General features: G+C 44.5%; 1 protein-coding gene across 2 annotated transcripts in view; it reads right to left on the bottom strand.

Moving 5' to 3' along the window:
- Positions 1-21736, bottom strand: part of POLD3 (DNA polymerase delta 3, accessory subunit) — a 38535-nt gene extending 16799 nt beyond the window's left edge. The window contains exons 1-9 of one of the 2 annotated variants that reach the window (XM_038382040.2): positions 21474-21736; positions 19256-19311; positions 17484-17586; positions 14989-15028; positions 13254-13386; positions 9989-10247; positions 4135-4207; positions 2118-2280; positions 638-744 (exon numbers count right to left, since the gene is read on the bottom strand). In XM_038382040.2, the coding sequence (XP_038237968.1) occupies positions 638-744; positions 2118-2280; positions 4135-4207; positions 9989-10247; positions 13254-13386; positions 14989-15028; positions 17484-17586; positions 19256-19311; positions 21474-21533 (994 nt within the window). In that variant the 5' untranslated portion in view covers positions 21534-21736. Of the gene's footprint in view, positions 1-637; positions 748-2117; positions 2281-4134; positions 4208-9988; positions 10248-13253; positions 13387-14988; positions 15029-17483; positions 17587-19255; positions 19312-21473 lie in introns of both variants that reach the window. The other variant, XM_038382031.1, reaches the window with a different exon arrangement.
- Positions 21737-26872: the final 5136 nt, after the last annotated feature.

Raw genomic sequence — 26872 nt, 5'->3', positions numbered from 1 at the left:
TGGCTGTGCTGTTCCTTGTTACAGGCCCCTATCTTGCAAAGTTCTGTGCATTCAGCTTCTATCAAAAAGTCAATGAGCATCAAGAACACTCAGCATGTTGCTGGGTCAGGCTGTATTGATCTGCCTCCCGTTTCTCTATTATCTGTATTCTTGAAAGTCTCACTTTTAGTATTGTCATCCAAACCATTTCTATAAGCATTATGAATACTCAAGATCCTAAAAACTAACTCCTGGGGCACCCTACTTACAATTTACTAAATGAACTGGTTATGACACTGAGGAGGGCGCTATACCTTTTATAGGATATCAAAGAAACCACTTTGCACAAGTTAGAGCAACTGGCAACATACTCGCAGAGGACAGAGCCAGGTGTGAGCTCAGCTACGATAAGACCAAATTACTCGGGGCCTCCAGAATGTACACTAAGGTGGCTTGTGGCAAAAATATTGAAAAAAACCTCAGACTGCAGCCACTTGCATGGATACTGGGCCCACAAATACTTCTCAGGTCTTCCAAATTATTCCCTCAAGTGTTGACTTTAACAGCTTTGGTGGTGGTATCACTTAGTAATATGGTCAAAACAAGAACCCCTGCCCCAGGTTTCCTTGGTTAGTTTCTTATAATCACATCTTTTTACCTTCATCTTCACTGCTGTCAGACTGAGGTCGCTTGATTCGCCTCCTCTTTTTCTTCAGATTTTCATCCTCTTTCCCCTCGTTATCTGACATATCCACCCTCTTCGCTCTACTGCCACAAAGGAACAAATTGAACATGTTTCACCCCTCTAGTGTGCTTATAAAAAAAGACAGATTTAGGCAACTACAATCTTCATAAATTACAATCTTCAGATTACAAGGAAAACAAGTACCTTGCAGACATCTCCAAAACGCACAACTAAGTACGTAAGTGGATACACACACACACACACACACACACGGCTGGTCCTAAACAACAACAACAACAACAACAACAACAAAAAGTCCATACTTCTCACCCAGTCCCAGCTCTTCATATGGTGAAAATTTCTCTAGCACCCCTCCAGTGCAGCATGCAGAGAGGTTTGTCTAGAACCTCATCTTGCTTGACCAAGGTAGCCTGGCAGGAGTGCATTACTGACCTCGTCACCACAGCTCAGCCTTCTAAGAACTAGTGTCCTAACAGACCTTCTCAGAAGTTATTTTGATAGACTCCTTGCCACTGACTATGAGGTAGTGTCTCAGATTTCTGGAGCCATTTTTTAAAGACTTTTTTAATGTAATCGCATTTTGCTACTGGAAAAGTAAAACAGCTTCTTTCTTCTTTTAGAGCTGGCGCGACATGCCAGACTAAAAGCCCTGGAGGCTGAAGGCCTCTGCATATTCATAGAACAGGTAAACCCAAGTAGCCTTCCCTACACTGCACTGCCAACGTGCAGTTTCCAGGCCCTTGGCTTCTCAAATGAGACGATCTACAAGGAAGCCAATTAGCAGCAGCTGTGACAGCGAGCTGGGTGATGTGTATACCTATGCAGCAGGAAATGGAATGAGACCACCAATTAATTATACCCAGGCCACCAAACAGCCATGAGGCTGTGATGATTTTTGGTCTGTCAGCTTGGGTTGGATTAAAAACACAGGACTTCACTTAATTTTACTTGGAACACCACCCAAAGTAATTCAGTGTCTTAAAATGCAGCAGTACATCAGTTACTTCAACCATCAAGCAGAACTTCACATGTTGAAAGCTGTCTGTACACAAGCTTGGGAATATAAATCTACCCTGCAATACAGGTGCTCTTGCCAGCTCCCCATATTGCTCTTAGAGGTTACCAAGTTTGTTCAGTGTGGGCCGCAACTTCATAAAGAGATTGTCTCGTAGAACACCTCCCCCGCTCACTGGTGATTACCTGGACTACTGCCCTACCATTTGCAATTGCATAATGTCCCTATTGTAGCTACAGCTATTGCTTACATGGAAAAGAAATACCAGGAAAATTTTTTAATATATTTTTAGCTGTCTTTAATGCAATTTATGTTGCTGGAAACAAGGATTTGAGCCAGCACCATGTGACCAGGCAGCTCTCTGCAGACCATCAGCAAGCGGACCTATAGATCAGAGTTTGAAAACCACTGCTCTACCTTCTTTTGTCCTTCTGCTGAATTTTTATAGGCTCCATTTTCTTCCCAGGTTTCTCCACTGCTGCACTGGGGGGTGATTTTGGTTCCACTGCTGAAACTGAGGGCTTGGCTACTGTTTTTTCTTCCTTTGGCTGTTCACACTCAGAGTTGACTTTAAGCTTATCTGTGAATAATACAAACAAAGTAAGAGCGCACACTGGTTATTCGACATGGACTGGAAGTGACAAAGGAATTAATAAACAGTGTCTGCACGCAAAAGGAAAGCTTGTAGTCTCAGTCAGCCACAGATGGAAGTAGTAATTACAGACCAAATCCAAAAGCATCAAGGAATCCTATATGACCTTACAACTGCAAGCCATACCAGAAAAAGGGAACCACTACACTTCCATATGAAAGGACACGCATGCTCCCCTCTACTGCTTTAGATGAATCCCTCAACGCAACATAATTTCCATCTTCTGGGTTCAGCTCAGCCACTTCACTCCTATCCAAGTCCAAATATTAGTCAGGTACGAGAAGCAGAGAAACAGCAAAATCCAGGACTGATGAACTGCAGATGGAGTTGTGTTTAGCCTCTATGGTCATGACACTGTAGCCCATGATTATTACTTGTATTACCACAGCACTGAGGAGCCATAATTATAACTTAGGACCCAGCTGTGCTAGGCACTGTACAATCACAGACTAAAGAGATGGGCCCTGCCCCAAAGAGATTATAATCTAAGTACGAGACAAGAGACAGAGGGACACAGACAGGGGAATACAAAGAACAAGTGAGACAATATTGATACTGATAGGCAGAATGATAGGCAGTGGTCTTATACACCAGCAGTCTAACCACAATGCCTTGATTTCACTCAGCAGCCTTACATGTATACTGAATAGGAGAAAAGACAACTAAAACCCACATCTTAGATATTTCAAGGAGTAAGAGTAAGTATTCAATAATTGAGTCAACAAAACCTCATGATCAATGGGATCAGAGACTGCTGACAGCTCTAATAAAATTCCCATCAGCATCTTTCTGGCACCCATCCTTTGGCTCATGCTGAATCAAGATGTCAGTTGGATGAAGGTCCATCAAAAACGGGCCAGCTGCTTCATCTAGCAAAATTTCAGCGATCCTAGCTAGGTAACACATCTCACCTATGATACAAAATGACCATCCGCATGTTGAGCGGCAAAAGTCAGAGGACCCAATCATTGTTTGTCACTGCCAGAGACTTGAGATAAAGTTTCTGAGGCTAGGGAAAACAGATATTAGTTTCCAAGAGCCAAGTTTCTCTCTGCCCCCTTGTTCCTGGCAATGCTACTCCATCCTTTCAGTCACCAGACAAAGGTCATTGAAGGGGTGTATTTGCAGGAGCTCAGTACCAGAGTAGTACACAGCACACCACACATGGCAACAGAGTAGAGGAAGAAAGTCATTTATTCCAAATTAGTTACCTTTCCATTTTATGTCAGCTTCTCCACTTTTTAGAACGTGTTCTTCTGATCTTGGGCTCTTTGTAGATATTAAGTATTTATTTGGATTCATGGTAAAAATCTCCCTCATTCATCCATTCCAATTGTCCGCTCTTTATTATCCCACAAATGATCTAAATTCCAAGACCAGCTACCTCTTCCTCCTTTGCTTTTTCTCTCAAATCACTACCATTAACACACACTGTGTATTGCAGTTTTCAGGAACTATTTTCAAGTAGTCAGTTTTCCTGGCCAAAAATGCTCCTTTTAAATCAAAAATTTTATGCAATAAAAATTCCTCCTGGGTTAAAAATCTGTATGACACGTGTCAGCCCAATTGATCTCCACCTAGTAAGTTTCTAGTATAAAATATTCCACTTACAATTCTCCTATATAGCAAAGCATACACACTTGTTAACATCCATATTTTAACTGCTTCAATACTTTACTTAAACAATGATTTCCTAATGTTCCAAAGTAGTTCCTTACTACAATTAGCCCACCCATTACCACAATGATTTCAGGAGACAGATGCATATTATATCATGCTTACTCATGGCAGCTTTTCCAAAGAAGTTGCTCATTGCATTCCCTTTGGGTGAAGTTTTGCTGCTTACTGTAGTTGCCTGGAAGTAAAGGTAAGAGAAACTGTAAGATAGTTTTTCATACACAATTAAAATTCTAGTAAACACGAGACCTCCACCAAACCTGGCACATGCAGCCTTCAAAAAATACATAGTACTGCAGTCTCTAGATACATAAAACTCACTAATACAACATACTGATTTTTTTCTTTTCAACAGCATGTTTATGGGAAAACAAAGACTGAATTTCTCCATTGCAGAGACTTAATGTTTCAGGGAATTGTTAAAAGAGCATGGAACTTTTCACACTTAGGTCACTGGTTCAAGGTTAACCCAGATCGCAAAGTCATTCCCATCTGACAGCTGTTCAGCATCATTTACTAAATAAGTTGCTGGGGTTCAGACCAATTCCCAGTGAAGAAATGTTCATATCGTAAAACACCACTACCACAGTTTGCATTGATTGACAAAAGACCATCCAAAGACTGAACGGGCCATGGAGATTTAGCTACCCCATTTTACTGACACACTGGCAGAACAGCGTAAAGGAGCTTGCACTTCTACTACTCATGCTATACCTGTTCTGTAAACATACACAATCTGCAGGGGAAGAGTTTCTAAAGTGCTAATGGGAATTAGATGCCCGAGTCTCATTGACTTTCAATGCCCAACTCCCTTAGTCTCCAAGATCATCAAGCTAATATATTTCACCATCCCTAAATTCACTTTGAACCAATGTATGTTAAATTATGAAAACAGACATTGTGAAGCTACCATAACCATTTTTTTTTAAATATCCATTTATCTGTCATAGCGTTTAAAAAAAAAAAATCCATCAACATTACTCTAAATTAAGGTCTAATCTTCCTGCTATTCCTCTTTTTCTTTTTTTTTTTTTTAAATGTCTCAATACTATGAGTATCCTACCTTTCTCGAAAAAAACAGGGGATAAGAGTATTTTGGCACCTGAAAAGCCAGCTGCAAATGCCTGCCCCTCTCTCCCTCTCCCTCCCTCTCAGAGTCCAAACTTTAATGACCCTAACATAAGTTATCATCTAGGGAGAGCTCATGGATACTCTTTAGGTTCACATTCCACTAACTGCTAGGAACAGTTCACTTTTGAGCACTACAGAGCGCAGGAACTTCAGCTGGCATAAATTGGCATCATTCTACTGGGCATAATAACTTAAAATTTGCAGACCTTAGTCATCACTATTTAAGAATTGCCCTGACATCAAGACTTTTCAGAAAAGATAGGACACAGGGCTGAGAGAATTAAAAAAAAAAAAAACCTCAAAGTCTAACAGCAAGGTTTCATCAAACTTTCCACATAGACTGAGTTTCTTCAGCCTTTCACCAGAGTGTACTGTTGGTGCAGCTGAAGAGACTTCCCTTTTTCCCTGTCTATGAATGAATGAACTAAAAATGGATACTAAATATTTAGATACTATATTATGTTGCCAGATCGAAGTAAAATGAAAAATAGAGAACCAGCCTGCATCAACAATTGCGATTAAATGAAGTTATCTGTGTAAAACGGAAGTCAACTATAAGTGATACAACTTTGGTCAAAACGTAGTAAACTTTAATGACAGGGTTTAACTCAGGGGCAAATCTGTTAGGGAAAGGGGGTTGCATTCATATCGATTTCTTGTAGTTTAGTGAAAAGTGAAGAAGCAAGGCTAATATTTGCAATCAAACATGCTTATGCTATCAAGTTAGTGAAATACTTCTGTGTTGAAAGAGGCAATAAATAAAAAAAGACAGAAGTAGTATGTTATGAAGACATTTGATCACAAAGTAGAATAATCAGAACTGTACTGATCAATAAAGCACAGACTCAACTGAGCCATATTTACAAAGGTCCCACCACTGTTGGTAAAATAAGAAGTGGAAGATTTATACAGCTGTGCCAGCCTACTAGGGAGCAACTGTTCTTTAAGTGACTTTGAATTGTATAATGGACTGATAAAACAAGTTTAAAGAATACTGAGGGACTTTGTATTAGCAATAGGAACTTAGAACTGGACACTTCAGCAGCTAGTAGAGCATTGATGGAGACACTGCAACCTGAGCAAGCATAACAGCAAAGCTGGCCAAGGGAGGCACCACAGAGGGGCCCATGGAAAGTGAGGTAAGTTATGGAGGTAAGTTGCTGACCAGAACAAACCATCCAGTGTTTAATGCATGTCACAAGGTGGTTGTACCAACTATGACCAACTTGTCTTACGCAGGCTGCTATGACAAATGTTTTGCACAAAGAGTTATTCTGTACCAAATGACTGGAGGATAGCTAACGTGACGCCAATTTTTAAAAAGAGCTCCAGAGGCGATCCAGAAATTACAGGCCAATAAGCCTGACTTCAGTACTAGGCAAACTGGTTGAAACTATAGTAAAGAACAGAACTGTCAGACACATAGATGAACATAATGTTGGGGAAGAGTCAACATGGTTTTTGTAAAGGGAAATCATGCCTCACCAATCCTCTAAAATTATTTGAGGGGGTCAACAAGCATATAGACAAGGGGGATCCAGTGGATATAGTACTCTGAAACCTTATATTTTCAGAAAGCTTTTGACAAGGTTCCTCACCAAAAGCTCTTAAGCAAAGTAAACTGTCATGGGATAAGAAGGAAGGTCCTCTCATGGATTAGTAACTGGTTAAAAGATAGGAAACAAAGGGTAGGAATAAACGATCGGTTTTCAGAATGGAGAGATGTAAATAATGGTGTCTCCCAGGGGTCTGTACTGGGACCAGTCCTGTTCAACATATTCAAAAATGATCTGGAAAAAGGGATACACAGTGAGGTGGGAAAATTTGCAGATGATACAAAACTACTCAAGATAGCTAAGTCCCAAGCAGACTGCGAATAGCTACAAAAGGATCTCACAAAACTGGGTGACTGGGCAACAAAATGGCAGATGAAATTCAATGTTGATAAATGCAAAGTAATGCACAGTGGAAAACAATCTCAACTATACATATAAAATGCTGGGATCTAAATTTAGCTGTTATCACTCAAGATCGATCTTGTGAGTCATTGCGGATAGTTCTCTGAAAACATCCACTCAATGTGTAGTGGCAGTCAAAAAAGTGACCAGAACATTGGGAATCATTAAGAAAGGGATAGATAAGACAACAGAAAATATACTGCCCCTATATAAATCCAAAGTACGCCCACAACTTGAATACTGAGTGCAGATGTGGTCACCCCATCTCAAAAAGGATATACTGGAATTGGAAAAGGGTCAGAAAAGGACAACAAAAATTATCAGGGGAGTGGAACGGCTTCCATATGAGAAGGGTTTAATAAAATTGGGACTTTTCAGCTTGGAAAAGAGATGAATAAAGGGGAATATGATAGAGATCTATAATATCATGACTGGTGTGGAGAAAGTAAATAAGAAAGTGTTATTTACTCCTTCTCATCACATGAAAACTAGGGGATCACCAAATGAAATGAATAGGCAGCAGGTTTAAAAACAAACAAAAGGAAGTATTTCTTTACACCTGTGGAACTCTTTGCCAGAGGATGTTGTGAAGGTCAAGACTATAATAGGGTTCAAAAAAGAACTAGATAAGTTTATGGAGGATAGGTCCATCAATGGCTGTTAGTCAGGATGGGCAGGGATGCTGTCCCTAGCCCGTTTGCCAGAAGCGGGGAATGAGCGACAGGGGATGGATCACTCGATGATTACCTGTTCTGTTCATTTCCTCTGGGGCACTTGGTATTGGCCACTGTGGGAAGACCGGATACTAGGCTAGCTGGACCTTTGGTCTGACCCAGTACAGCTGTTCTTATGTTTTAGAAGACTGCAAAATTCCAGCCCCACTTGTGAAAACTCAAAGGTGATAACTCATTTCCTGATCGGATGGTGAGAGAGAACAACTCTCATTTTTGATTGGACATTTTGAATCTTCGGTAGAAGTATGGTCACCATCTCATTGGTCCACACCAGCACCTCCAAAAACAGGAGTCAAGCAGGACCACCCAGCAGAAATGGGCTAAAATGACCTGTCTCCTTCATCACATCACTTTCTGAAAGCCAAAGACACCTGAAAGGTAGAAGACTGGGGTCCTGGGGGTGACATCAAATACTATCTTGTATAGGAACCTTTCCATGTCATTTTCTATTTTACAGCAATTCAGGTTGCCTGCTAGAGCACTGGGAAGACTTGTCTGTTCTTCCCTCCACCTGCATTTGCAGTGTCAACAGTGAACAGTGAGCTGAGGAAAAGTCTGGTAAGTAATACAGTTTTTCTTAGTTGACTGATTACTGAAATTGGGTACAAATTAGTAAGGAAGTATTTATGCTTGGGCATGAGCTTTAAAGAGTGTTGAGTGTCACAGTTACAGCGTGTGTCCTTGTTTTGTAAAAGGTTCCAATCAGCTTTGTTGTAAAATATCTTTGAAACTAAACAAATTACAGTTGTTAACTAAGATTGTGAAACGGTGTACACATCTACCACAGTTAAGTTTCATACTGCCTTTTGAGTTCTAAGTGTATACAGACATAAAATGAGATCAAGTATGCAAACCTGTTAAAGTGCACTCAGTATATACAGTTTGTTATAAATATAGGAGTTTATGATCGGTAGTTAGGAGTATTAATCAGATCCTAGGGCTAATACAATTTGTGAGGATGTGAGTTAAAAGGATTGACTATGATAGAGTCATTGGGAAGGAGACCTTAAATGAACTGGATGTAAGTAACTGACCAAACTGCCTCATGCTTTAGCTTTGGATTGTACTTCCTCTGTTGTGTTAGCAACACTGGAGTTGATAAAAAACTGGCACAAGTGAAGCTTTATTTTGAGGAATTGTGGGCTTGTCTTCACATACAGTACTGTAGCTGTACCACTGTAATACTTTAGTCAAGACACTACCTAAGGCAACAAAAGAGCTTCTCCTGTCGGCGCAGTTAACCCGTCTCCCAGAGAAGCAGTAGCTATGTCGACAAGAGAAATTTTCCCGTCAACATAGCGTTGTCTACACCGGAGGTTTAATAGGTATAACTACATCACTCAGAGATGTGGATTTTTCACACCCCTGAGCGACGCAGCTATACCAATATCAGTTTGTAGTGTAGACCTGGCCTTCATAAAAAAAAAAAAATCTGAACAAAGTCACCTTCCCAAGATAGTGGTTGACTGTGTATTAATACAACCACAGTAGAAAGTATTTGATTCTGAAAACCTGAATGGCTATCATATTGACCAGTTTTTAATTTGTTAGCAAAATCATAGTCCAATACTGTTTTTGAATTCTAATATCCTATCCTATTAGTGGCTATTATATTAAGGATAATTAATAAAATGATATAAAATTAAATTTGAATGTCAAGTCCTTATCTTTAGTTAAGCAATCAAAAATTCAAAGAGCCCCAAGAAAGGTGATATGGGTGATCAGTTAAGCATCTTTATCTTGTTTAACTAAGGCTGAATTCTCTCTCTTACATGGACATAGTTCCATTGACTTCAATAGTTACGCTGATTAACACCAGCTGAGGATCTGTCCCAAAGGAAGGAGAGCAAAGAAAAAACACAAAAGATCTGGAAAACAGAACTTCTGAAGAAAAGATAAGTGAATGAGGCACGAATTAGCTACAGAAAAAATGACTGAGCAGACATCATCATACTAAGCCATTAGATATTTTAAATGAGGAGAGGGTTTAAGTATTCTCGGGTGACAATGAGGCTAGAATTCAAAGCAATGGGAGGGAGTCACCACTGAAAAAAATTTATTTAGATTGAAGATTAAAAGTGAAGTTAGTAAGGTTATTATCCAAACAAATTTCCAAAGGATGTTGAGGTAACTTACAATTGTTGTCTCTTTGGACTCTGGTTTAGTTTCTTTATTTGTGTCTTGGGATTTGGAAGCTGATTTTGTAGCAAACATTCCCATGATCCCTTTGGGCTGAGGGGAGGGCTGTTTAGCAGTTGATGAGACATGACCATTGATTGTAGGCACATTGACAGCGTGTGTGTCATTTGGTGTCTGGGAATCAGCCTGTGCAGATGCCTGAGGAACTTCAGCTGACGTCCTGGGGACTGCAGCAGCACACTGAATGGCACTAAACCTGGGTGATGGAGTGAAAAATTTAATTAGCACTTTAACATCTTATTTTCCACCTCAGTTTCCTTTCTAGTAGTGTCTTACTTTCCTGGTTCTATATTATACTGTTATGGGGAAAAGAAGCAATTTAATTTAGGCATGGACTACAAAGAAAAGCTAGCAGAGAGTTGAGAGGGAGAGACATCACACTGAAACGATCATTTGAACATGTCAGCAGGGGTTGACGCATTAAAATACAAAACAAGCTGATCAAATTTCATTGAGGAAAAACACTTGTCATTACACAGTGGGAAAAGGGGAGGGAAAGCAGCAATTTTATTCCTAAATTGGTTACATTTGTATTACCAGTGAATCACTTGCTAAAGCTTTCCATATAAATGTCATAATATTTTGTAAATATATTTCATCTGACAGTCTACAACATGAATGATCTTATTTTCAGAATTTCTAATGCACCCCTCACAGTAGTAGCCAAGCTTCACGAACCACCCTGTGAAATAGGCAAGTATTATAGATTGAGCCATACTATCCAAGTGGCTCAGAAGACATCCAAAACATTTGGAGACTCAGTACACAAAAGTTATTTCTATGCACATTTTGGCTATAAGGAACATCCTTATATGATCTGAAATTTGGTTGACAGGGGACACTGAGGTGCAGAAGGTAAATATTTGCTCAAGGTTACAAAGCAATTCACTGACAGGTCTTGAATCCTTATCCCCTATGTGAACCACTAGATCAACTCCCATCCTGATTTTTCTTTGAAACACCAAAGCACTATGGGAGCTGATAAGAACTGCACTTTCTGATTTAATACAATTAACTCATCATGGAATATTTTTATTTACATAAGAAATAAAAAACAAACAAAACAATCTCATACCATTCCACTACTGTGCCTTAGCATTATATAAGCACAGCTCATGATTAATTTCACATTAAGTAGAAACTAACATACACTAACAAACAACATAGTCACTAACATAGTTTAAGGTTGCAACAGGACATACCCAGTCCATCCAAAACCTTACAAGCACTGAAATAAGGGAAAAGATGTATGCATTCCTTTCCACCTTCATTTGCCTTCAAAACTAAACACCACACTCCAACACCCTATAAAGCTTTCACTTTAGATGCCATCTCCAGACACCCATAAGTAATACATGCCCCAACTTCATCAATTTCACACCAAAATGCAAAACTTTAACAGTCAACTCTCATTCACTTACTTCAATTATATCAACGGGTCAACATATCTGACCACCACAAATTCCATATATTTGGGAAGTTAATCTGCCTTAACATTGCAGAGGTCACTGTTAAGGTTTTGCATCTGCACTACACCTTAATGAGGAGCAGTGTGATTAGCCCAAATTAAAACCCATTACCCACTGACTTCAATGGCCTTTGGATCAGGCTCAAAGTCCACAGGATTGTTTTCATGTTGAAAACCAGCTGTAAGATTTTCTGCTTTTTGTGTGTGTGTTAAAACCCAACAGCTGACTACTACATTAATACAATTTTCAGAAAGAGGAAACACATCAGTCTAAATTTACTCTAATTAGATCACAAATTAACAGGCTACAATGATAATATGGAGAAGAATATCTTATTCCTCTGCTATGCCCAACCAGTTCAGCTCATAATAGCAAGCATTGCCTGCAGTATAAGTCACCTCTGAATTACAGGCTTCATGTTTTAAATTCAGTTAGAAAATTCAGCACCAAGACGCCACATGAATTTAAAAACAAGCTTTAGAGAGTTATTTTAAAGTTCTATATGGCCTAAACCTTAGCAATTTTTAAGTCAGAGACATGGATTTACGCCAAGATTCAGATTTCACTGCAGAGGGTGCCCTAGGATAGTGCTTCTCAAGCTATCTGATGTGGGGGACTGGCAATTTTTTTTTCCCCACTATGCGCGCAGACCAGCAGCCAATGGCTTGCAGACCGGCACCGGTCCACGGACCACCACTTTGAGTAGCACTGCCCTAGGATACATTAATATTGAAGTATGGCAACTATGGCCAAACTTTGTACATTTTAATTGGACCATAATTTTCTATCGTTTTCTATGGTGCTTGCTATCATCTACTCAGGAAAAACAACTCTCTGCCTGTGCCCCTGAACTACAGAACATTGGTTGGGATAGTAAACATTCTCTTGTAGGCATTTTGAAAGCAGCTACCTATTTTAGGATTTGTTCTGCTGCCCGTCACTTTGGTAGCGGAGTGCCTTCCACATGAAATAGATTGGCCATAGAAAAGTCCCTAGTGATTTCATGGCGCGATCAGCTATCACTATGGAAACTAAATTCACTCTAATTTGCCCAAGTGTACAAAGAAAAAAGTACACAACAGGTGTTTGTAAAACAGAGGTGCATAAATACAATGGAAATAGTAATTCCACAAGAGGCTCAAATGTGGAGTCATTATCCAATAGCTGTCTGGAGGCCTATTTAAAGTTACTTTGGTGGCCTCAATCCAGTCCCTTGTGGACAAATGCCGACTTGACAGAAATCACCTTCACAACTGGCCCCCTACTATCAATCTCAGAAAGGAAAAAGGATTAACCAGTCATGGAGACAGAATTCCCCTTAATTCAGGGGTGATCCCTTTCCCAATCAGGTGTGGGGAAGGCTTGCACTGCCTCTGCCCAGACTATCTGTCTGTACAAAAGGACATCATTTTCCAGGGCACCTTTTAAGGGAGGCAGCATGCTCCAGCAGATAGAGCACAGGAGTGGGAGTCAAGAGACCTGGGTTCTAGCTGAGACTTTGCCTTTGACTTAATAGGCAACTTTGAGCACGTCACTGCACGTTTCTGGACATCAGTTTCAATTTGCCTTTCGGACAGACAGGGTAACAATGCAGACTCGTTTTTGTAAAACGCTGAGTTCCACTGATGAAGAGTGCTATATTAATGCAACTCATCAGCCCCACATTCAAACAATTTTAAAAGGAAAAGGGGGGTCCAAGAAGAACATTCATATGATAGCACTGCTTAACTCACTTGCTGCAGTTCTGCAGGTTTGTCTTGACGATATCATAGTCTGTATTGTAGAGGGGCCCGCTGTCCTTCAGCATGGCTTTCTGAATGCTGTAGACATGCACACTAGCAATCGTGGCTAGCTTAGACTTCATTGCTGAAAATGAACAGGAAAGCCCTTCATTAGCACAGCAAGCATCAATCGAAGGTGGCAGAAAAGCTGAAGAGCGGTGGTTCTAACTTTGAGAAAGCATTCTTGGATCTTAGTATCACCGGTTTTTAACCTACCCACTGACTCAGAATTCAGGTTACCACAAGCACATCAAACCTGTTCTCCACTCTACAGTGGCTTCTCACAGAATACTGAGTAAATTCCAAAGTCTCAATCCTAATCTTCCAGGTGCTCCGTGGCCTGGATCCAGGATATCTAAGAGATTGCCTAAAGCGCTGGGCTGAAGGCTGTGGCTGATAACTCTCCTCTTGCACAATGGAACCTTCTATCATAAGGGTAAAGTTTATCTGCATGGGAGACAGAGCTGTCATGGAGGATGTTCCCGGGCTGTGAAAGGTACTCTCATTAGAATTATGGACCATCATAAACCTCAACACCTTCCCCTCCAAGTTCAAGGCATATTTTTGATCTGCCTTCTTTAATATGGGTCTATTTTAGGAGCGTATGTGTGAGATTCTGTGGCCTGGTATGTGCAGGAGGTCAGACTGCATGATCACATTGGTCCCATCTGGCTTTGAAGTCTAATATAAACGCATAGCAACATGCACATAAAAGACAACTACAGAAAAAACCCTATCAAACCAACATTCTCCACCATACACACAACTCTCTCCCTGGAGAGAGGATGAGAGAACAAAACACGTGGCAATGTTAGTCACATTGCCTAATGTACTACTGGAAGGTGTTCAGATACAAGAATGGAATAGTTATGAAAAATCCCATGTTAGACTTATTAAGTTTTGGTTTTCAACAGTGACTTGACAAAAGCCTGACTAGTGAAGCTGGAATGTCAGTACGGAGGCATTTGCAGACTCAACTGAACAATGAATATATTGGTATATTATCTGAAGCCAAAATCATCAGATGGAAATTAATAATGGCCTGTAGTCCTAAGCATTTAGGCTGAGATTCATCAGATCTCACAAGCAGGGTTAGGTTCAGATAGTTGGATGAAAAACCAACAGCAAATGACCCCAGCTGCTTCAGAAAGCGACGTTAGCAGTTTAGTAAGTAGCATTTCCCATTCAGTACTGAATCAAACTTCCCTGCATGGGGTTATGGGACATTAAGACACTCATGGCAAATGAAGATCCCCACTGCACTTCCCAGAAAGTAGGGCTGTTGGCCCCAGTGTTCTGATTCGGCCTAAGCTCCCCTTGTAGTTTCACAATCAGATTCAGTATTCTTCCCTTGCCATCCTAAAATGTTGTGAGGTGTTGCTGTGCACAATTCCAGTACTGCTGCATTCCAGCCTAATGGCAGCTGCCTCAGTGACAGGTGAAGTGATCCCTTGCTCCATAAAAGAAGTGCTACCTAAAAATCAGTTACTAAGCTACAAGTTTGAGAAGTTGTGCTGATGTGGGCTCAGATTCTAAAGGTTCTGGGAAAAAGCGAATACACCTGAATCCAATAATTTGATTAAAAATACCTGAAGACAGTGTGTACAGATGGGCAATGTTTTTGTTGACATTATTCCTTCAGAGAAAAAAAAAAGTTACAAAAATCATAATTCCCAAAATCACCTACCTTCCAGTTTATCCTCTCTCACTACTGCAACCTTGTGGCACTGTAAAGAAATGATAATTTATCACAATGAGGAACCAAGGTCTTTAAATTTAAAGAAAACGAAATAAATGGTCAATGGATATTTGATGCAGCTTTATAGTAGCACAAAACTTGATCATGGCTCTGTCAAAATAGTCTTTTGAGGCCTTGTAGGCCTACTTTCCTGGGGCAATATCCACCAAATCACTACAACATTGGAGAAACACCCAATCCTCCATCTCTGGCGGCAGTAGATGAAGCAGTAATGGAACAGCTGCCCAAATGCATTAAAGAACAATTCTGCAGCACGGTACGTGTGCATAAGCTAAGGTAGCTAACATATGGCTGTGCCAGGAACAAATCTGATGCATTGACCCATGTTAGTTGTAAGCATTTAAGATGACCGACACATCAGTTAACATGGTTAGCGCAGACAAGGTCTTGTACAATGAGAAATTGAGCATTCATCCAACACCCAGAGAGACAGATCCAGGGAAACGTGTTCCACAATGTGCATGTAATTCCTGATTTGAGATCCACTGATGAAAAACTCTGTGCAAGAGCTAAGTATTATTATTGTGTACAGCTGGATTACCATGTAAAGACAATTGCAATCCATGCAAAGAATATCAGAATTCATGCGTCTGACAACATTTATCAATTGTGTGTTCTTTCAATACCCACAAACAGGCAGTCGAAGTGGGAGGAAAGAGAAATTTGGGAACAGTCTAAGAGCCAAGGATAGAAAAAGCAGCAGTCTGAGCCATCCCTTGAGGGTTGGAAAAGGTAGTGAACAGTGTGATTACAGTAAAGGGAACATGTAGTGAATAAAATAGGATACTATGAAGAGATCTATGGAGGTATTCAATTTCCAACTCTCCACTCAAGTAATTCTTGCAGTGTTAAATCTACAGCCCTGCAGCAGCCCCTCCTGAGAGGAGTCAGTATTGCAAGATCATCAGGAACTCTCAAATTAAGAAACAATGTTTAATGTAAAATGCATGACGCAAGCTCATTATTCTCCTCCACATTAAAATGACCTTGTGTCAGATAAAGCCTCATCTATTCCAAAACCTGTTATTTCTTCCAAGACCAGGCCTTTTCTTTAAATTCCCACAGCTCCTCTCTGGGCTTCTCTTAAAACTTCCCCCCGCCACGCAGCACTTACAAAATGCTGCTCCTAAGTATTACCTTCCTTGCGTGTCATTCTAATTGCTTGTTATAATATTTCCCAGAATGGATACAAATATTTTTTTAAATTATAAATGGATGCTCTATATTTAAATTAAATACATTTTAATTTTAAAAAATAAACTTGTTTAAAACTAAATTTGAGATTATGACAGCCTACAATCTACGTTAAAGCGTAAATTTACTGTAATCTATTCAAATCATGTAAATGAATAAAAAAATGCTGCATAAAAGAGCCCTCCCCAAATTTATGAATTAACGTATTCTGTTTTATTACTTATCTTAAGCTTCATAAATGTGTCAAAATGTAACGTACAGCATTAGTAAATATCTGTAGTATTTAATCTTTACAATAGAAGAAATCCTGGTATTACATTTTTTTCAAATGTAAGTATTTTCAATTTTTGCTGTACAGATAAGCTTTGGCCCGAATTACTTTGGGTTTCAGTTTAGTTAGCAGGTGCAGAATTAATATTTTCTTCATTTTGGTCTAGCTCATTCAAAGTTGAGGAACTGATTAGAAGTTGAAAAAGCCACAAGGCTTTTTTCCTCTTCTAATCTATGGATAAAACTGTGGGGGTGAGGACGAGATCTACTAATTTTAAAAACATGAAGGACATGGGATCAGATTTTCAAATGTATTTAGGCATCTAAAGTGGGATTTTCAAAAAGCAACTAAGCAATTTAGGCTCCTAACCCCCATTAGTTTCAACAGGAGACAGGCACTTAACCTACTTAGGTGCCTCGTGGGATTCACTATCTGCATCTTTAGGTGCTTAAATACTTTTGCAAATCTGGCCCAGGGTGATCAGACAACTCTGCAATTCACTAACTACAGTTAATAATTCCTTTGTTTAATAAATATTAGTTAGTTTTAAATGCAAAACATGTCTCGTTAAGCTTACTTTTTTCCACCCTATGTATCCAGCACATTTAAGGTAATTTTATTTAACCCGTTTAAAAAAAAAGAAAAAGAAAAACACTGGTTTTGTGCATTTTAATTGACAGTGTAATATCAACAGAATAAAATCCCGTTTTGTTATCAAAGTATTATCAAACATGGTCAATATAATTCCTTCCCCACTCTGTCATTTTGTCTGTCAGATTGCAAGCTCATTGGACAGAGACTGCACCTTTTTTTATGGTCATATAAGATCTAGCACATTGTGGGCACCACCAAAAATAAATAATAGTAAAAGCAGTAATAGTTTTTGCGCCAAAGATTACAGAACAAGGCAGGACACAGAGAAACAATGCACACACAATTGAGGGAGTTGAGTACTCACAACATGTCCATTCTGAATGAGATTTCCTGCCACTAAATAGGTGACATGCAGTTGAGCTCCTGAATTCTCCTTTCGCTTCCTTTCTACATAGTCATACAGCATCCTGTACAACAAAAGAAACCAATGTTAACCACCTGGAAGGAAAAGAACCCTTCAACCTATCATCTACTAATTCCCAGTGATTTATGTGACATTCATAGGATCAACAACAGTAAAATGTTCTGAACTCACTAAATATGTTTATTTCTTCTGAAGAACTCTGTGTAGCTCAAAAACTTGTCTCTCTCACCAACAGAAGTTGGTCCAATAAAAGACATTACCTCACCCGCACTGTCTCCCTAATATCCTGGGACTGACACAGCTACAACACTCCATAGCTCTATCTAGTCATTTATACCATGCCTATCATTAGGATATTAAAGGCTCTGTTCACATAATACATATGCTGAACTTCCAGTTCCTGTTTTGTATGCCCTCACCTCACGTCACAAAACTGGGTTTAGACAAATGTGTGTGTGTGTGTGTCTGATTTTTTATATTATTATATACATCTATACACACACACACACACACACACACACACACACACACACAGAGCAATTCATTGTATTTATTGGGATACTTATGGATACCAAAGTGATGGAATCCATATAAGATGGTATCGAAACATCTCCCATTTATGTTTTATCTAACTAGCTCCTCTTCACCTTAATCTTCCTGTCTCATCCCAAGGAGTACTTTTTTCATTCACCCTAGAACACAGTCCAGCCCCCAGAACATCTAAATACACAAATGGGGTCCTCTGTCCATCCTCAAGACCGTATTCATTCAAGATTAGGAATGGGTCTCTGGGCCATTCCTTGGCCCTCCCCCTCCATGGTGGGGGGCAGGAACCTAGGACTCTCACTGGCCGCTTGTAGTCTACCCTGAGAAGTCGACGTACAGACCACTTCCCAACAAACTTCCTAGAGGAATCATATGGCTCCTGTAAGTACCACACCAATGACTTTAATGGACAATTATGTACTTCAAGGAATGTAAGTTACTTTCATATTTTCACACTCCTAGAAAAATGAAGTACAAAGAGCTATGTTACTACAATGTTAAGGTTGCAAATTTACACTGAAGTCTGGAAATGCCAAAAGGTTCCGATAGTAAAGTTAACTTATCCATATTGCAAATATTTAGCTTTGGTTATATCTAGGCTGTTTGTGTATGTATACAGTGAAGTGTGCATTTAACCCCCTGGATAGCGATTGCAAATATTTATTTGTAGTATGGGTCAGTTATTGTTGCTGTCAGTGACTTTTTGTATTTCCTGACTGTATTTTATATTTCCACCTTATTGCTGCATAATACAGGGGATCACAATCCTGAAATTAGATATGCAGAGGCAGCCTCTTACATCAGCACAGATCCAATTGCAGAACTGGGCCATAGCTTGTAAAACGCTTTTAGACCTTTCAGCAAAAGAGGACCTATACACATTCCTACACTAATATAATTCTAAGATTATCATTTCTGTACATAATATTCACACCTATTATATAAAGCTATACAAAGGGCCTAATTAAGATCTCTTTCTAAAGCAATACTTGCTTAAGTGAGACATGAATAAGGCATGCTAAATACAATCCTAAATAAGTATCTGAGAAAAAACACAGGACTTTACATCTTTCTGGAAAAGATTGGATTTAATTTTTTAATCAAAACCACCAACTAATTAGGCTTTGCCACTGAATAAAAGGCTTGTGGTATACACAAATACTCACTGCTTAGCCTGGTTGACATGAACCCCCAGGGTGAAGCTCAGCCATTTGTATGTAACCTGCAACAAAAAAAATTGCTTTCGATCTGAATTCATGACACACACAAAACCCCATTCAGTGACGCACTAAATCCCACCAGCCTTTGAGGAGACTGAGAAACGGAGAGAGGAAGCAATTTGCCTAAGTGTGTCCTACCATGCTGAGCAGACTAGTAGTGCTTAAAAGATATTTAACAAGCTACCTCTACCTAAATGGTGCATATTTGTGAATGTTGTTTTGAAACAGTCCAAGAATGGTGGTGATATAGCCAATGACATTCAGAAAGCAACACATAGACATTACTGAGTTGAGGTTTCCAAAGCAGAGAAGAAAATAAAAACAAACCCCAATATATAATTGTGAAAAGTGGCTGCTGTTCATGCAACCTTGCTATCAAGGACACACCAAGGGTGTGATGGATTCACCATAACTGGCACTTTAAATCAAGACTGGGAATTAAAACAAAACATAAGCTCTAGCTCAAACAGCAATTGGGGGGGTGGGGGGTTGGGTATTCCAGGGCCTAGGTTATACAGGTCAGACTGGATGATCACAGTGGTCCCTTCTGGCCTTGGAATCTATGTCAAAGATTGCCATGGCTCTCTTTGGGTCTCACGCAAAGGGCAAACTCCAGTTATGTTACAGGTGCTGCGGCATAGCATGGCAACTTCATGGCTTCTGCTCCTGGCTCTACCACTGAACTGTTATGTGACCCGGGGTAAATCATCTCCTTGTGTCCGTCTTCCCTCCCTCCTGTCTATTCAGACTAATGTACTCAGGGCAGGGCCTGTCATTGGGGGCTGGTGTACATCTGTTTTTATACAGGTTTAATTTAAGTATCAGTTTAGATGCTTAAGTTTACTGAAATAAGCTGTAAATTATACAAGCACCTTCATAATAGTATAACTGCGACCACACTATGGGGGTGCACCAGTTTAAATACATATATTTCTAAGGTTTCAGAGTAGCAGCCATGTTAGTCTGTATTCGCAAAAAGAAAAGGAGTACTTGTGGCACCTTAGAGACTAACAAATTTATTAGAGCATAAGCTTTCGTGAGCTACAGCTCACTTCATCAAATGCATCCGATGAAGTGAGCTGTAGCTCACGAAAGCTTATGCTCTAATAAATTTGTTAGTCTCTAAGGTGCCACAAGTACTCCTTTTCTTTTTATATATTTCTAAAACAATATAGTTAAATTGGTACAAAAACTGTGTGTAGACAAGTCCTTACTGTGCTTCTGTACAGTGCCAACCATAACAGGGCTTAAGTATTTTTGAAATACAAGGAAATTATAATAGCCATACTCATTAGCTGTACGACTCGTTGGAGTACTAGTTAAGGTTGTATAACTGTTTCCATCCTAAATCTGATTTCAGTCACTGGTAACTTTCACCTTTTGGGTTGAAGTTTTTCCTCATTTGTCTCTGACCTACGGTGATTTTAGAAACATGACTTTAGCGAAAACAGTTCATTTACTGGGGAGAACAAGAAACATCGGAAAAAATACTTTACAACAAAATTAACGTTACAACAGTTCTGTACAGTCAAAAGAGTTGACTAGAAAACTGCGGGACGGTAGCTCTCCTTAAGAAGTGCCCTCTTTTAATTATTCCAACAACACTGGTACGGATTTGACCGAGTTGTGCGCCTCTGGAAGTTAAGTACTGCACAAGGGGCAGCATATATATATATATATATATTTTTTTATCGAAAACGACAGCCAGGTTGCAGCTGTAAGGAACGCCCTGCTGTAGCCATCGTTTCTGCGTTATGTGGTGGGCTTGCAAGCACTGCAGGAAATGCTGTTCAGCAGGTATCAGAGTAGCAGCCACCAAGGGATGCAAGGTCAGTCAGAGTCCTTCCTGCCCCACCGACATTCCCGGAGCACCACTAGGTTGCAGTCGTGCGGCTCCTTCCTAAATAGGACGCAGAGGGAACTTGCCACAGAGCTGGTCTAACACGTGGGAGGTGGCGTGGGGGAGGGCCTGGGTGCTACCAGTTTAGCCTAACGGGGCTTTGCGAGCCCAGCGCTGCTGCTTCTTGGAGTCATGGAATCCCGCCCGCTGCCTCGCAACCTCCTCCCCGCCAACTCCCGCACCATGCTCATCCCCTCCACGCCTCCCACTTCCTCCTCCTCCTCCCCCAGCTTCCCGAACCCCAGCCCCAGCCCCGCCTCTCACGATGCGGTTCTGGTCGGTGACGAACTCGTCGATGTTCTCCAGGTAGAGCTCGTCCTCCATGGTGCCGGGGCGCCAGCCGCGCCGCGCCGCTTCCCGCGCGGATCAGCGCAGGGCAAAGCAGGGCCCCGCCACCTCCATAGCAACCTGCGGGGCGTGCTACGGCGGCCGCGCGGGGACAGAACCCGCCGCACCAGGCTCGTGGGGGGCTACGTCACGCGCTCCGTCCCCGCCCCACTCTGCGGTAGCTGGCCCCGCCCCCTGCCTCCCGCCCCGCCCCGCCCCGCCCCTTTGACGCGGTAAGCGCGCGGCGCTTCCTGCTGCGGCGTCTGCTCGTGCGCGGGGCCGGGAACCAGTGACCCCCCCCCCACCGCCCCGAGCCCCCCAGTGACCCGAGCCCCTGCTGATCCCTGCCCGAGCCCCCCAATGACCCCAGCTCTGAGCCCCCCACTCCGAGCCCACCAGTGACCCCAGCTCTGAGCCCCCCACCCTGAGCCTCCTGCCCCGAGCCCCCCAATGACCCCAGCTCTGAGCCCCGAGCCCCTCAGTGACCCCCTGCCCCAAGCCCCCCGCACCGAGCCCCCACTGACCCCAGCTGTGAGCCCCCCACCCTGAGCCTCCTGCCCCGAGCCCCCCACTGACCCCAGCTCTGAGCCCCCCACTCCGAGCCCACCACTGACCCCAGCTGTGAGCCCCCCCACCCTGAGCCTCCTGCCCCGAGCCCCCCAATGACCCCAGCTCTGAGCCCCCCACTCCGAGCCCACCAGTGACCCCAGCTCTGAGCCCCCCACCCTGAGCCTCCTGCCCCGAGCCCCCCAATGACCCCAGCTCTGAGCCCCGAGCCCCTCAGTGACCCCCTGCCCCAAGCCCCCCGCACCGAGCCCCCACTGACCCCAGCTGTGAGCCCCCCACCCTGAGCCTCCTGCCCCGAGCCCCCCAATGACCCCAGCTCTGAGCCCCCCACCCCGAGCCTCCTGCCCCGAGCTCCCCAATGACCCCAGCTCTGAGCCCCCCACCCTGAGCCTCCTGCCCCGAGCCCCCCACTGACCCCAGCTCTGAGCCCCCCACCCCGAGCCTCCTGCCCCGAGCTCCCCAATGACCCCAGCTCTGAGCCCCCCACCCTGAGCCTCCTGCCCCGAGCCCCCCAATGACCCCAGCTCTGAGCCCCCCCACCCTGAGCCTCCTGCCCCGAGTCCCCCAATGACCCCAGCTCTGAGCCCCCCACCCCGAGCCTCCTGCCCCGAGCCCCCCAATGACCCCAGCTCTGAGCCCCCCCACCCTGAGCCCTCCAATGACCCCAGATCTGAGCCCCCACCCCAAGTCCCCGCTGACCCCTGCCCCGAGCCCCCCAATGACCTCAGCTCTGAGCCCTCCTCCCCTAGCCCTCCAGTGACCCCCCTGTCCCAAGCCCCCCCATGACCCGAGCTCTGAGCCCCCCACCCCAAGACCCCTACCCCGAGCCCCCGTTGACCCCAGCTCTGAGCCCCCTGCCCCAAACCCCCCAATAACCCTAGCTCTGAACCCCCCAACATCTTGCGCCCCGAGCCCCTCAATGACCCCAGCTCTGAGCCCCCAACCCCGAGCCCCCGCCCGAGCCTCTCGTCCCAAGCCCCCCAATGACCCCAGCTCTGAGCCCCCTGCCCCGAGCCCCCGGTGACCTCTACCCTGAGCCCCCCAATGACCCCAGCCCCAGGCCTCCTGCCCCAAGCCCCCCCAGTGATCCCAGCCCTGAGCCCGCTGATACCTGCCCCGAGCCCCTGCTAACCCCAGCTCTTAGCCCCCCACCCCAAGCCTCTTGCCCCGAGCCCCAATGACCCCAGCTCTGAGCCCCCCGCCCCGAGCCCCCCAATGACCCCAGCTCTGAACCACCTGCCCTGAGCTCCTGCTGACCCCTGCCCCAAGCTCCCCAATGACCCCCACCCTGAGCCTCCCGGTCTGAACCCCTCCAGTGACCCCTGCCCTGAGCCCCCCAGTGACCCCCACCCTGAGCCTCCCAGTCTGAGCCCCCAGTGACCCCTGCCCCGAGCCCCCCAGTGACCACAGCCCTGAGTCTCCTGGTGTGAGCCCTTGAGTGACTCCCAGCCCAAGCCCCCCCAGTGACCCCTGTCCTGAGCCCCCTGGTCCAAGTCCCCCAGTGATTCCCATCCCAAAGCCCCCAATGACCCCCGCCCCAAGCCTCCCAGTGACCCCAGCTCTGAGGTCCCTGCCCCGAGTCCCCCTGCCGAGAGCCCCTAGCACACCCACTCCCAACGATCCCAGTCCCCCCACCTTCCTAACCCCAATTATCCCAGCACCCCCTTCCTGAACCTTGCCCCCCTAAAGACTCCCATCCATGGCATCTTGCAGGGCCCCAAGCCACCATAGCAATACCCGCAGTGCTCCTAGCCCCAAACATCCCCCTGCCTACCTACAGTTATCCCAGCTCTGAGCGCCTCCCACCCCACTGCCTTCAGCCCCCCCAACCCAGCCTTTTGCAAAGCCTGTAAACCACCACAGCAGTGTCCCTAGTGATCCCAGTCCCGAGCCCCCAACCCCTCCCAATTCCACCCACCTAACCCTCATGATCCCAGCCCCTCTCCTCCCTGCCTAAGCCCATTCCACCCACCTGGAGGCATGAGGTTTAATTGCCCTTCCCAACATTTTGTTATTGTTAGTTATGATAACTGGATATCTATATAAATGTCCAATTGCCTTTTAAATATTGTTAACCTTCCTGTGGCAATGGGTTCCACAGCCTAATTAGATGTGTGAAAAAGTTTTTCCCTTTGGCAGTTTTGAATTTCCCACGTTTTAATGTCTTTGAACCTCACAGACCGGTACTATGAGACAGAACAGAAATTCCCCATCTCCCTTCTCTAAACCATTTATTATTGTATATATTTGCGTCATGATCCCTTTATTCATCTCCTTTCTAACGTACCAATTCTAATGTTTCCAACTTCTCTTCGTAGGAGAGTGTTTCCAGGCCTTGGATCGCTCTTACCGCCTTTCTCTGAACCCCCTCTAACTCTGCAGTGTCCTTTTTGAGAAGGGGTCACCAGTACAGCACACAGTATCCAAATGAAGCTGCACCATTGATTTAAATAAAGGCATTAGAATATTCTCTGTATTATTCACCATATGCATCAGAACATTGTTTGCTTTGTTGACCACACCCACCCGCGTAGCCAAGGTTCCCATTGAGCTGCCCACGGTGATACCCAGATCTGTTTCATGATCTAATTCAGTTAATTTAGAACCCCGTAAAATATATCAGTAGTTCAATTTTTTTCTCTCTAATGTAGATTACACTGATTTAATTTGCTATTGTTTTTCCTAGTCACCTAGCTGGTTTAGGTCTCTCTCAGGTTCCTTGCTGACCAATGTGGTCCTGACTGACATAAATAACCGTTTCAGAGTAGCAGCCGTGTTAGTCTGTATTCGCAAAAAGAAAAGTTGCGCGGTTGGAGAGGCTGAGTAATACACACCATATCAGGCACAAGGAAGGAGGCCCTGAGATAAGGGTGAAATGGAGCTTGAGGAAGTGAGGGCTGCTGTGGGAGAAGTAGCTCAGGGAATTGTACATGTCATGTTTCTAAAAGGAGGCTTTTAACTAGTTTCAGCCAGCCCCTGATTAGCTTCAGGTGTCCCAGTCAACCTAGCCTTCTGGAAAGTTCTTAATTGGCCCCAGGTGTCTTAATTGACCTGGAGCAGCTGCCATTTCACTTATCCTGTACCAGGGATTTGTTTAGCCTGGAGCGAATCTCTCTCTCCCCCCCGCCCCCATTGCCTTCTAGCATGGAGGGAGGTGGGAAGCTGCTACTCCTGCTGCTAGGCCCTAAGCTCTCCCTGCTGCTGCAGCTTCTCCCCTGGCTGGGCCAGACACCCCCCACCCCATTCTCTGTTACTTGGCTGCTGGACCCCCCACTCCTGGGTGCTGCTACTGCTGCAACTGCAGCCCCGGGGCGGGGGGGGGGGGCTGCTAGCCCACTCCCCAGAGAGGAGGAGTGAGGGACTCCAGCCACTGCTGTTGTGGATACCACCACCAACACCACCTGAGAGGGGTCCTTTCTGCCTGCCTGGACTACAACCTAGAGTTCCTGGAGCTGCTGCTGCTGCAGAGGCCGCTGCCTGGAGCTGCTGAAGCCCGAGGAGGAGAAGAAGAGGATCATCTGCCAGTGGGGGAACACCTAGAGACTTTGCAGACCACCGTGGAGGAGGCCTAAGACTGAGTAATTTTCAAACTGTGCTCTTGTGGTGGGGGTCTTGACTGTATTTCCAGGGACACGGGTGTGGTGTGGAGCTGCCCCCCAATCCATCTGCGTGTCCCCCCAACCCCCACCACTAGTACCACCACCGCTGCCCCCTCCACCACCCCCACTGGCTGTATACCATCTGCCTCAGCTCCTGCCTCTGGACTCAGCTGATTGCTTGGCTTGCCACGCCCTATTTCCACCCTTTGGGCCAGAAGCAGCAGCCAGCTTAAAAAAAAGACTTGTGCACGTGGGCACATGTGCTCCCCCGGACTGCCTAGACCCCAACTTTGCCCTTTACTACTTGCCCCATTTGCCACTTGTAGCTTTGCCCCCTCTTTTGCCCCAGCCCCCCTTACTAGCTTCAGTTTGTTTGCCAGCCCCGCCCATTTCCTTCTGCAGCCTTTGTTTGTTCGTCCCGCCCCAGCCTCTGAAACTAGCCCCTTGGTTTCCCTGTTCAACCTCCAGACCGCTTAGCCCCTTGCTCTGTGTGCCCATGCCCCCTCCCAGGCGCTTGTGCAACTCCCCATTTTAGTTTCAATCCCTTTCACTGCACCCCAAATGTTGTTGTACCCCCCCACCCTAGTGCACCAAGAGGAGCCGGAATTCCACCTTGTGTCAGTGACTGACCCCAACCCCTGATTGCCCCCCGTCCAGCCCACCCCTTTTGGCGCCCTCCTCCTCTGCCTGCAGCCTAGCGGGGAGGAGTGGTCGACCTGCTTCCCCTCTCCCCTCCTCCTTCTGGTGTCCCCCCTTTCCTCCTTGCTCATGATGAAGGAGGATGAGACGGGTGGGGCTCCTCCAACAGCCCCAGCTACCCCTCCCCCACCTGCCCCTGTGTCACCCCCTCAAGCCTCTACCTCCGCTACCGAACCATCTGCCACCGCCCCTGCTGGAGCACCAGCAGCGACAGGCACCGGGGTGACCTCCGCTGCTGCCATGTCTCTCACCTCCTCAGATTCGGAGGGAGCGCCCCAGCCGGTGGGAAGGGCCAAGGGAAGAAGAAAGGGAAGGGCCCTGCTAAGAAGACCAGGCCCTCCATGGCAGGGGCTGCCCCCAATGCCTCGGCCCCATCTCCAGCTGGGGCGCCCCTCCCCGCTGTTCCCTCCACCAGCTCTGCAGGTGTCCCTCCCCCGGCCCCCAGAGCATACGCCCAGGTGGCGGCAGCCC

The sequence above is a fragment of the Dermochelys coriacea genome, chromosome 1 (genome assembly GCF_009764565.3).
Source record: "Dermochelys coriacea isolate rDerCor1 chromosome 1, rDerCor1.pri.v4, whole genome shotgun sequence".
In the NCBI taxonomy this organism is placed as follows: domain Eukaryota; kingdom Metazoa; phylum Chordata; order Testudines; family Dermochelyidae; genus Dermochelys; species Dermochelys coriacea.
Note: the sequence above shows the minus strand (reverse complement) of the source record. Positions and strands in the feature narration are given on the sequence as shown.